Source organism: Macrobrachium nipponense, chromosome 36, assembly GCF_015104395.2.
Source record: "Macrobrachium nipponense isolate FS-2020 chromosome 36, ASM1510439v2, whole genome shotgun sequence".
Taxonomy (NCBI): Eukaryota; Metazoa; Arthropoda; class Malacostraca; order Decapoda; family Palaemonidae; genus Macrobrachium; species Macrobrachium nipponense.
The window spans coordinates 52585996-52598776 of NC_087220.1; the positions used below are offsets into that span (position 1 = coordinate 52585996).

General features: G+C 36.6%; 1 protein-coding gene across 1 annotated transcript; it reads right to left on the reverse strand.

The window, feature by feature from the left end:
- Positions 1 to 595: 595 nt before the first annotated feature.
- Positions 596 to 1581, reverse strand: LOC135203448 (uncharacterized). Its single transcript, XM_064233173.1, has 2 exons — positions 1344 to 1581; positions 596 to 1035 (listed from the first exon to the last, which is right to left on the reverse strand). Exons 1-2 carry the CDS (start codon positions 1579 to 1581, stop codon positions 596 to 598), a joined length of 678 nt encoding a protein of 225 aa, XP_064089243.1.
- Between the last annotated feature and the right edge of the window lie 11200 nt (positions 1582 to 12781).

Genomic DNA, 12781 nt, shown 5'->3' on the forward strand with positions numbered 1-12781 from the left:
AATAAAGTTTTGATGAATTTGAAATTCAAATTTCCCTATATTAAATAAATCATAAATGTGACTGTTTCATACAAGTATACATGTATAATTATTAAAGAAATACTACTTTCCTTGCTTTTCTAGCAGCAAAACACTCAATTAAATCATCAAAATCAATCTTTCGTGCCAAATCACTTTCAATGCTTAAAAGACTTAGTGATGATAATCTCTCTTGTCCCATTGTGCTTCTTAAGTGATTCTTAATCAACTTTAATTTGCTAAAGGATCTTTCTGCAGAGGCAACTGTGACTGGCAACGTCAAGAAAATTCTCAAGGCTATGCATATATTTGGAAACAAATCTTGTAGTTTTAATTTTGTGATCTTATTAAGAAGCAGAAGTGGAGAGAGAGAGTTGTCATCTAATTGGCTTTATGTATATTCTTAAGGTACAGAATTTCCTCAGTTAGCTTGTCACTAGAGATGTCTTTGCTATACTCAGTGCTAAAGTTTTTAGAATCATTTACTATCACTTCATCAGTCATATCAAGATATGACCACAGAAACCCAAATAGTTTGTTAATCTGGAAGATGGCCTGGTAACGCTTGTTTAGTCTCTCAACATACTGTGTCAATAACCTTAAAAAACACTTCTTTCTTAAACCTATGTTCGTCTGTCTGTATAAGTGAATCTTCACCTGATACCTTATCATCATCAGAGTCGGAGTCATCAAAAAAGGATTTTCTTTTTCCTTTCCGAGTGACTCGAAATACTGGGTCAATGTTCATGGCAACTGCAACAGCTTTGGCTTCATCAGAAATTAAATGCCACTTCTTTTTGAGAGACGGCAATTCAGTTTCCAAGTCCTCTATGTTTTTTACTTCAATATCTACAGTAGAAGACTGAGCTTGAATCACCTGATTTCTCTGATCTATTGAATTCAATAACTTGAACCAAAAAGCAGCCATCAAAATACATTCAAAAGAAGACACATACTTAATAGCGGCTGCCACATCTACTTTAGTTTTAGCTGTTAAACTCTTCAGTTGGGATATTTCTTTAAGTGAAGCGAGAATACCAGGTAAATGGTGTGCAAAGGGCCTGACACTAGCTACTCTATCTGTCCACCGAGTTCCAGATAAACCGTGAAGAGATGCCGCAATGTGACTCTTAAGTATCTCCCAGCATTTGGGACTGCTCGAGCAAATATTATATACTGTCTGTACCATCCAAAAAATGTTACTACCTCTTTGCAACAAGCAGCAGCATCAGAATCACACAAGTTTAAGGAATGACAGCCACAAGGTGAGAACAAGCAGAGAGGATTCTTTCTTTTAAGATGGCTCTGGACTCCATTGTACTCACCTGACATATTACTACCATTGTCGTATCCCTGACCTCTGCAATCTTCAAAAGGAATATGAGAATCACTAAGAAATTTTAATATCATCTCTGAAATGTCTGCCCCTGTCTTCTTACTGTCATCAATAAATGAAAGAAATCTCTCTTGTATCAGGTATTTACCACATTCATCACAAGTTAGGTATCTCAGGATGAATGTACTTTGTTCAGTATGTGACATATCCGGGGTAGCATCAACCATTATTGAATAATATTTGGCCTGATCACGCTCATTAAGAAAACAGTCTTTAACCTTTTCGGCACATCATTGAATGAATTCATTTTGTGACGAATAGGAAAGATAATGAGCCTGAAGAAGCTTCCCATCCTTCTGAGCTTCTCTCACTCACTTTAGATACATGATCTTGAAGAATGGCATCATAACGAGAAAGCAGCTCAATTATACCAAGAAAATTTCCATTATTTGTATCACCTATCATGCTAGACTCTCCTTGAAATGAAAGGCCTCGCTCTCCTAAAGTCAGTACAACATCCAAGATTCGTTTTAGAATTAGCTTCCATTTACTTTTCTCAGACTGAATTGATCTCTGTAACTGATCATCAATTCCAGATTCCTCTTTCAAACGTGCTTCTAACTGACGCCAGTCTAGATAACACTGTTTGTGGTAGTTTGTATGCTCATGTTCTGAAATGCGGTTATAAAGTTTTTTCCATGACGATTGTTTTCCAATGCCACATGAAGCCAAATTTGAAGGTTGTTTTTGGGCTGTGTACATCCTGCAATAAACAGTCGACAAGGAAAACAAAAAAGTGCTCTTTTACGCTGACTATACACTAGCCAATCTCGTTTTCCAGTTTCACCATTTGGTCTCTGAACTTTAAAACTGTATAAGGGAAACTGTTACCCTTATCATCTGAAGCAATTTGACTTGGTATTGGCTGAGGGCCCTGTCTAACAAAATCTTCAATCTGCACTCGAGATGGCCTATCAGGGATCAAACCTATATCTCTTTGTTGTTCAGTGTCTTTGGGTTCTGCATTTATTACATCGGATTCGGCTTCCTGTTGGGCATCCTGGACTAATGACTGTGAAGTTGAGGGGTCTGACTCTGAGGATGAGGGCAAGATATTCTGTTCTTCTACATTAGTGTCTATTGTGTCTATTTTCTTAACACCCACTTCAAATAATGTTCTTGCACACTTTGAAACAGCCTCTTCCCTAGCCTGTTTTTCTTTCCGCTTCTGTGCACCTGATTTGTGAGAATACATTATGCAGGCTGAAAGAAGAGGACTTTTACCCTAAAGGCTAAAGCACAATGGTGATAATGACATTATGACACTTACACCATTACATGGTACATACTCAACAGTTTTTGGTCAATTTGTTTAAAAATGTACATGTTGTTATTGAACAATTTCATTTAATTTAACAGGGATGGACTTGGACTCAAAAATCGACTTTGGAATTTTTTCTTTGAAGCAGCCTATTTGGTGAGCAAAGCAAGCGGCAAGCCTATAAGCTATAGACCTGTAGGTATAACCGCCTATTTAGGCATTATCCAGCTAAAGGGTAAGAACCATGAGATGTAAGCCTCCCCCTCCCCTCCCCCAAGAAAATTATGAAAAACAACCAGGTGTGACTGTCTGCATATATTTTAAAGGAAAATATGGATAAACTATCATAAACAAACTGGTGTAAATAAACAATGCACATAACACTATACGGTCCATACCATTTCCCCCAGGTTGGGAACCACTGCTGTAAGTTCTGTAACTTACTGAAATATTTGCCAAGGAATGAGAAAGGCGATGTACATCCTGCCAATCAGAATGATGGTGACTGAGCGAGACGGAGAGTTGACTTCGCTTATATTCCAACACAGCTAAGCTGCATTCATTTACGTAATTACGTGGTGTCACTCCAGGCTTAAGATTATTTAGAAAAAGTTTTTCAACAACTATTATTTTACTGATAAACTGTAGAAACTTCTATTATATATATACATATGTTTATGGTGTGTTTTGCATATTAGTATTCTCTCTATCTCTCTCCATTTGCTCTCCCATTTTTTTCCCTCCTGGTCGGGTGACTGGCCCCCTTTGAGACCGGGCCCTGGTGTAAAGAAACCAGCTTCACCCCCCTCTCACGGGCCCTGCTGTGATCCACAAAGCCTTCTGGAAGATAAATGATCAGTTACTAGACTGAAGTGTGTTGTGCAAGCATTTTACAATGACAATTAAGAAGTCCAAGGAATACGTAGTACAAGAATGATTATAACGCTACTAGTACCCTTACCAATGAACGAAAAACACTAGACTTAAACACAGGCCTCCAAAAGGCACATGAAAAATATCTTCCTGCACGAAAAAAAAAAAAAAAAACCGACAAAAACAGATTCACAAAAACATCCCTACGAAGATCGTGAATCTTCGTTTTCTCTCTCGCCTGACTGAGCGAATTTCATCTTTATAAATAATTCAATTGGTTCCCCTTTGTGTTTACCGTGTATTAGCAGGCGGTGGAAGGTTGTTGAAGGGGTCGCCTCAGGCCAGGAAGTAGGAAGGGAAGCCTCAGTGTCTGTATGGGTTGTTTTTCATGATGGGCCCGTCGAGGATCATTGATGCCTATGACCGTGAACGATTTCTGTTTTGTTATGGCCAACCACGAGTTCCTGATTTGAATTTGTTTGTGACGTTTTTGGATATCGCTCTCATAATGGGGGAGAACAGAACAGAATATAGAATTTAGGTCAAAGGCCAAGAACTTGGCTTGGGAGGAAATTGACAGTAAGAAGGTCTGAAAGGTGTAACAGGAGGAAAACCTCGCGGTTGCACGAAGTAGGAATTGTTACAGAGAGTGGAAAGTCAGATGGAAGCTGGACATGAACAGAGGTATAGCAGAAGGAATGAAAGAGGTTGCAGATAGGGGCCGACGGGACGTTGCAAAGACCCTAATTGAGTAATGCTTACAGCGGACCTCGTGAGATGCACCGAAAGCACCACAACGTAGGGGGCTGTCGGAGTTATGGTTTTTATATTTTATATTCCATGAACTCTGGTTCTTTTAAAAATATATTTGATTGTTCATTTTTAAGTTTCCTTGTTTAATTTTTAATATAAAGGTATAACATGAAAAATTCTATGAACTTAAAATATATTTACAAACTGAAACATACAAAATTAACAAACTTCATGTATAACACCAGGAACTTCTATAATAATACAAAGCTCTATTGAAGATCTTGCGCGTATAATCAGGACCAGGAAAAGTACTGCACGTGATTACAATCTGACGAAGAATCATGAGCATCTAAGGATGAAATAAGATCCAAGGACCAAGAGTCTAGGGTCTAGGACCAAGAATGAAGGCGACTGACCAAGGTCTAAGGAGTTCTGCAAAATATAGACATATTTACAGCTATATAAGTGTTGATATATATAATTAAGTTCTTGACTGCAGAAAAGGCACAATGAAGTAAAACTTAATGCAAACCTTATTGTTTATACTCTACAAACTTTTAAACACTCACAGGTTAACATATGACATTTTCAATACACAAACAATCTTCATTAGTTATACTGTATACACTTATAAACACTGAATCACTTCAACACACGACATTATATAATACACTAATACATAGAGCAATTTATATAAAGGAGTCTTTTCAGTACTTACTGTTACGGGTGGCTAGGTGTCAGGTAGTGATCAGAGAAATGCCGGGAACTCTCCATGTTAAGAAAACAAAGAAAAACAAGGAGAACCAAATAAACAAAGAAATAACTTCTTTAGTCCATGGAGTGAAAATATATACAAGAGATGGCAGCACAGCATTCCTCGACAGGGGCACAAGGGCAGGTGTTTTGCAGAGCTCAAGTGACATCTTAGGCAAACGGATAACACCTGTAAGGCCACTTCTTCCCACATTAACTCTGTGGTCATCGATAATAATCCTTATATTTCATTGTTCCTTTCCACTAACTGCCAAGCTTTGGATTTCTCGCCTCGTTACTGTTTTTCCTTGACTCTAATAATCTTCCTTCAATTAAGAGGCAGGTGTATCATTTTGGACTGGTAAAATAGAACTGGGTTGCCCATCCATTCAGCCTCTTCAGTTGAATCATATATATATATATATATATATATATATATATATATATATATATATATATATAACTTGATCACGAAATATATAAAACGTGATGCTATTTATAAATAAAGGGTAATGCCACGGAGGAAAATGAAAAAAAACGAGAACTGCCGAGATCTTTCGGTCTTAATGGCAGTCGTTATGCTTCCTTCGTGCCTCTAAAGTCATGGGAACTGAGTAGAGGAACCTTGAGGATCCTTATCCTTCCCTTCCTCAGGATTATAACTGACAATTTCATTAAGATCCCCAGAGATATCCTGAAGGATAAGCCCACATTATACAGGTAAAGTCGCTTCATTTCCACGGGAGGATCTCATTTCCATCTGGGTCATCCTGCAGAGAGAGAGAGAGAGAGAGAAAATAATATTTTTTAGGAACTATATTATATTCTTATGTGATTTTTACTTATATTTATGAATGTATGCATTGAAAGTGTTTACTGTTCACACAAAAACGAAAGAGGAGAAAGAAAACCAGCAGTTGGTCGGGATGACAACACTACAGCTAAGGATATCTAACGAAAGTAATAACCAGGTGTCATGGTTGATAATAAATTTTCTGGCAGAGAGAACTCTCTCTCTCTCTCTCTCTCTCTCTCTCTCTCTCTCTCTCTCTCTCTGTCTGTCTCTCTCTCTCTGTCTCTCTCTCTCTCTCTCTCTCTCAGCTTCCTCTGAGGTGAGAAAAACAGGCAGTGCGTCTCTCTATTTCCCCTTACGTTTTATTAATGGCCGTTACTCTCGGGTCGTTGTTAGGAAGGATTTTGTCTTCTAGGTTCAACATCAGCGCCTAATAAATCTCCATCCTTTGCCCATAAAGAATCCCAAATCCCTTCCAAGGACGGTCGCAAATCCTTCCCCTTTATCCTATGATCTTTCTTCCTCGGTTATCTGCGTCCTCTTTTCGACATTTATCCGGGCCATCTTGCCTTGTCTTCTTCTTCTTCCTCTTCTTCTTCTTTGTTAATTGGATTTCATCTCTGACTCGATTTGCCTTCTGCTTTGTCGTGGAATATCTGCGGCGTTTTGTAATTTTATCATTTCCACATCTGAGTCTAAGGGAAAAGCCTCCACAATCATATATATATATATAGTATATATATATATATATATATATATATATATATATATATATATATATATATACACATCACGCAAATTTGGAACATGATGAATATATAAAGGCAAAAGGCACGAAGGAAAGTGAAACAATGGAGTACAGCTGCATAGCCTTTTGACTCTTGTCTGCTTTGCAGAGGACGAGAGTCGAAAGCCCCTTCCAGCGGTACTCCTTTATATGTAAATATATATATATATATATATATATATATATATATATATATATATATTATATATATATATATTGCCGAGTCTACGACCATACGGCTCTAGTTTAAATAAAATAAACAAACAGGCAATCCTCTTACCTCTTGTTGCTGGTTATCCCTCTGCAAATGGAACCAAGCTAAAAATACAAGCTGGGCTAATGAATCCTCGTAGATATAAAAATATACTTTTTATTTCCCAAACTAGCTAAACATTAAATGGAACAAAAAAAGCCCTCCTGTCACTAAGTGGAGAAAGCTGAGATTAACCATTCTCCGCCACACCTGCTTTTTTTTTTTTTTTTTTTTTTTTTTTTAAGATATATGTAATGATGGCTTTGGTGTGTGAGCCAGAATTTGATCAACAAAACCTTAGTCACAGGAAGTTGGACCATAACACCATCGCAATTAAAATCTTAAGAGCATCATAAAATCTTTGACCTGTGACCTCGCACCAGACTTACTCAGCTTCTATCGATAATGGAGCCCCACCTCCAAGAGGAGGTATTAATATGTTAAATTATTGACTCCGCCTGGAAGAGGAGGAATTAACATGTTAACCCCACCTAAAAGGGGATGGGAAAAAGATTAGAGAACCAGAACCTACACCGCCTAAGGAGGTGGTGCCGAATTCGAACTACAGAAGAAGACAGAGAGGACCGGCAGCCGTCGTTCAGTAAAGAAGCAGAAATATTGCCAGGTCCAAAAATATATTTATAAGCTTTGTAGTTGTAACTTGTATTCTTTGCAACAGTAAAGAAAGAAACTCTACCGTTCGTCTCATTCAAACTTCTCCTGAGAGACTAAGCCGATTAAGATTACTAATCCAGAACTAACATTAAGAAGAAGCATAAAGTTAAACATAGAACCAGACTGCAGAACGAATCATCAAGAAGGAAGAAGCAGGTAAGCGAACATACACTTGATAAGTCTACCTTAAAAAGGGCACAACATCTATATGTATGTATGTATGTATGTATGTATGTATGTATGTATGTATGTATGTATGTATGTAGTATGTATGTATGTATGTATTGTATTTATATATAATATATATATATATATATATATATATATATATATATATATATATATATATATGCAGCACAAACATACATGCATGCTGACAGATGATTCATGTTTCTATTAGCTATCGAATAGTAGTAGCAGTTGTAGTAGTTAGGGTTTTCCTTTTAAACGGCCCAGGCTGTACCGTATTTCCTCCCCAACCTCATGCATTACGGATGACCCGTATGGATATAGAACGTCCCCCAAGCAATAAGGCCAATTTACCTGTAGTACAATGCGGGTTTTATCTTCCACCGATATGGATCTGAATGAAATATTCATTTATGACTAAGAGAGAGGAATAAGGATACTCTTAATAGGTTTCTACAACTTCCAATGATTTCAGAATCCCAAAGAAATGCCAATAAGATTGATAGAGTTTGTAGATCGCAAATATCAGCCAAAAGCTTAGCTATAAACCCCAATAATAGCTTCTTCTCCCCAAGACTAAAGATTATCATCATTCCGAAAATCACTTTCCCAGAGATTAATACAACGTAAACGGTTAGTCAGGTATGGGCAACAGAACTCAGCTATTTTCAACCATATAAAAATAAACATAACCACAGAATAAACTAGAATTTGTCATGAATAATTTATAACACCAACTGTCGGTACAAGATTCAGATGATAGAATCTGCCTTGATTAAACAGAGACAGGTAATGAACATCTCAAAGGGCGCATGGGATTCAAATGTCATTGATGAAGTTTTACTTCAACCAACGCATAAGAGGATTAAAGAAGGATTATCAATGGTAGTGACCTAAATTGGCTTAACTGTGGATGGATCTCTTGGCATAAAAACCACCTTTTCTGTAACTTTTCTCATTCATCTACCTGAGGAGACAGACAGCAGTCTCTGAAATATAATATTTTCTCTGTATATTTTGGCGTTTTTATGGGGCTCCTTTTATCAGATGGAATTCTGTTGTAACGCTAGGCACAGTCACCACAGTAATTAAGTCAGTACACCATTACGCCATGAATAATCCCCATTCTTCTCCAGAACAATTCCCCTCTTCCAGTAGATTTCCCCTCCTCCAGAATCACCCATTTCAGCACAGTTGCACTGTCACTCAATAAAAACACTTTGGCAGAACCATCCTGGCTCTGCCTTCTCTCTGTAATAGTCTCCCCTTCATGATAAGCCTACATTTCATTATGTAAGGGGAAAAGTGCACACATACGTACGAACCCACACTCAATGTTCACGCCCATAAACTGCTTAAGTCCAATTTCAAAGTCACCTCTACATCAAGCTCTCATAGCGACAGGACGAGGCACTGATTTGCTAAGACAGCAGTCTTGATCACACCACCCAAAGAAAGATGCGTTACCATTCCTAAGCTGTCACTCGAACACTCTGTCTCCAGGGAAGTTAAATGATGATTCTCCACATTCTAAGAAATGTCATAGCATATCACATTATATATTATTTAAAATATATCATAGCAAATCCTCCTTTTATGTAACAGATTTATATATATAGATATATATATATATATATATATATATATATATATATATATATATATAGATATTATTATTTTACATTGTTTTCTTTTCAAGAAGAGAAAATGGATCTCAGAAATATATCTCTAGATTGATGAAGTATCTGTCAGATATTAAATGAATAAATAGCTGACGATTAATGCCCACCAAGTTGTGAAAGTGAGATGAAGATATGACCATTAGCAATAGGCAATAGTAGCCCCAGAAACTAATAATGAATTATATATGAAGAGACTCGCACAAAAGGAACATAGAGAATTACTATTATTATTATTATTATTATTATTATTATTATTATTATTATTATTATTATTATTATTATTATTATTATTATTATTATTATTATTATTATTATTATTATTATTATTATTATTATTCAGAAGATTAACATTATTCTTATGGAACAAAACCACCACAGGGACATTAACATGAAATTCAGGCTTCCTAAGAATATATTATTATTATTATTATTATTATTATTATTATTATTATTATTATTATTATTATTATTATTATTATTATTAATCAGAAGGTGAACGCTAATTATATGGAATAAGCCCACCAGAGGGGCTACTGACCTCGAAATTCAAACTTCCAAAGGATAAGCTGTTCAATATATATATATATAATATATATATATATATATATATATATATATATATATACGATATTATATATAATATATATATATATATATATATATATATATATATATATATATATTATATATATATATATATATATATATATATATATATATATATATATATATATATATATATATATATTATTATTATATATATATATATATCTATATATATATATATATATATATATATATATATTATATATATATATATATATAATGTGTGTGTGCGCGTGGGTGCATGCGCGTTTGCATATGTGTACATATATTCCTATATATATATATAATATATATATATATATATATATATGTATATATATATATATATATATATATATATATATATATATATATATATATATATAAAAGATCAAAACGACTTCAATAGCATGTATCAATAATATGAGTTCAGTCTCATGTATACGTGTGTACATACATCTCGGAACGTCCCGAGGCTTCAGTGGAATCCAACAGAAGGAGCCGAAGAGGTCCCTTTCCGTCGGAGCCAGTGAAGCTTCTCCAGCGGCTCCATGGAGTCTCCTGCTTTTGCGGAGACGGGGCATTTTTCAGAACTAGGAATCTCTCTGATATTTCTCACCAGCAGACATGAAAATGTTCTTTGAAAACTTAATCAATTTGTCTAGTATGTTGTTTGGACCTTTTAAAGGTTTATTTGTTTATAGTTATGATATTACATCGGCATTCGTACCTACTCTTACGGAATGGCTCAAGGATTTTGATTTCTTCGAACGTGTGACAAAAGCTTCGGCAAACGGACCCAAATTGATCACTAAAGAGAAATTCGCCCAAGGGAGATCTGAGAGCACGGAAACAGCTGAAACCAGAGAGCCACAGCCTCTGAAAAGTCTGAATCATATTGAAAACCCTGACGAAATCTGCCAGTTAAATAAAGATGAGTCTTCTATTGAAACTGGAATTCTTTTGCTGAAGGAAACTTTCGATGAAAAGGCTCGCGATGCCGGAAAAGGACTACTTACGGCATGTGACCACTTGACAAACAGCACTCTGGAGGAGACCAGCGGTGCTGTTTTGGCCGCTAACGAACCAGCAGTGAAGACATCTGAAGCGAATTGTTGCGACGAACTGGATTTCGACGACTCCGTTACAGATGCACTAAATAAAATAGTGAAAGCTGCCCTAAGAGAGAAGGAAAGGCTCCATAAAGAGGCGGCTTCCTTGGACAGAGCACGGAAAGAACTCCTCCAGTTGAAAGAGGAATGCGGCAAGGCAAAAGAAGAGCTCGAGGAGGAATTACTCCTTGTTTGCCGTGAAAGAGAGGCCTTGAATAAAGAGAGGCAAGAAATCAACCAGCTAAATGAGTGCCTTAGTCAAGATAGAGAGATCCTTGAAAAAGAAAGAATTACTATCGCCATACAGAGACATGCTCTAGATAGAGAAAAGGATCTCTTTTGCTCACAAAAACAGGTTTTCGATCAGGAAAAAATAGATCTCTTGATGGATAAAGAAGAATTTAAGAAGCAAAGAGAGTCGTTTAACAGAGAGAAACAAGCTCTCTGTGAGGAAAGGAAAGTCGTTTTGCAGGCAAAGAAGGATATTAGTAAGATTATAGAATCACTTACAAAGGAACAAATGTTTCCTAAATGTGAAGATCAAGAATTTGATGATGGAGAAGAAGTTCACTCTGAAGAACAAGAAGCTAATAGCGAGGTAGAAGAGGAAGTCAAGAATGAGAGAAAAGACTTCACTAAAGAAGTAGCCTCTTTTAGTAGAGGGAAAGACGAAATTGAATTGGAAGAAAGAGCAATGGCGATACAAAACATTGCTGACCTGAAAAAGAGAGATGGAGAGGGATCTGTCCATGTAACTATTGACAATGGATGGCAGGTTTATCTAGATAAGGTGATTCTGACTCTGAATGATAAACCTTGCATGGACCTTTTGCCTGTAACAAAGATGAAGAAGAAACCTATCTTTGAGGATCAACCACAGGCATCTGTAAGCTCAACTGGCATGATCAATGCAATGATCAATAACCATATCACGGTAGTTGGTTTAGCAACATGCGAATTGAGTTGTAATTCCATAATGACCCTTGATGCTGCCAGGGACTTGGGCCTTGACCAGTATATGAAGGAATTGACGCCTAACACAGCTGACGTCCAGGTTTTGGGAGATTTAGCCATTATAGGCGTCATAGAGAATGTGGAAGTCATTCTCGACAACAAAATATGCATTGTCGTTGACTTCGGCATTCAAAACCGGTACATGGTTCCGAACATCTCGCTTGGCAGGGAAGTCCTTTGGCGGTATGGTTTTGTCCGCCAGTTTCATAGAAATGGATCCTCAATCTTTATAAAAAATGAGGAAAATAGGACTGGAAACCTGAAATATCCTGGTCATCCCCTGACTTTCAACGTCAATCTGGAACCCTCAGGAGGTCAAAAGGCCATTGTCCATCTCTGGGAAGGAGAGATGAACCTTGTAAGATCTCCATTCTTGAAAAGGAAGAAAAATGTCAGTTGCAATGTGCCAGGAATTGGGAAAGTAGGACCTTTTATAAACTCCATAATGATAAGTACTAAACATGGAAAGACAAACCGAGTGAAAATGGTCGCCACAGACAACGTACCCCAAGGAAATGGCGATATATACTTGGGAACACGTTTCCTTAGCAAGGTCAAGGCAACCGTGGACTATAGTCAGAAATTTATGTATATCAAGATCAATTGGAGGTACTGGTACCGTTTCAACTTGGGTTAA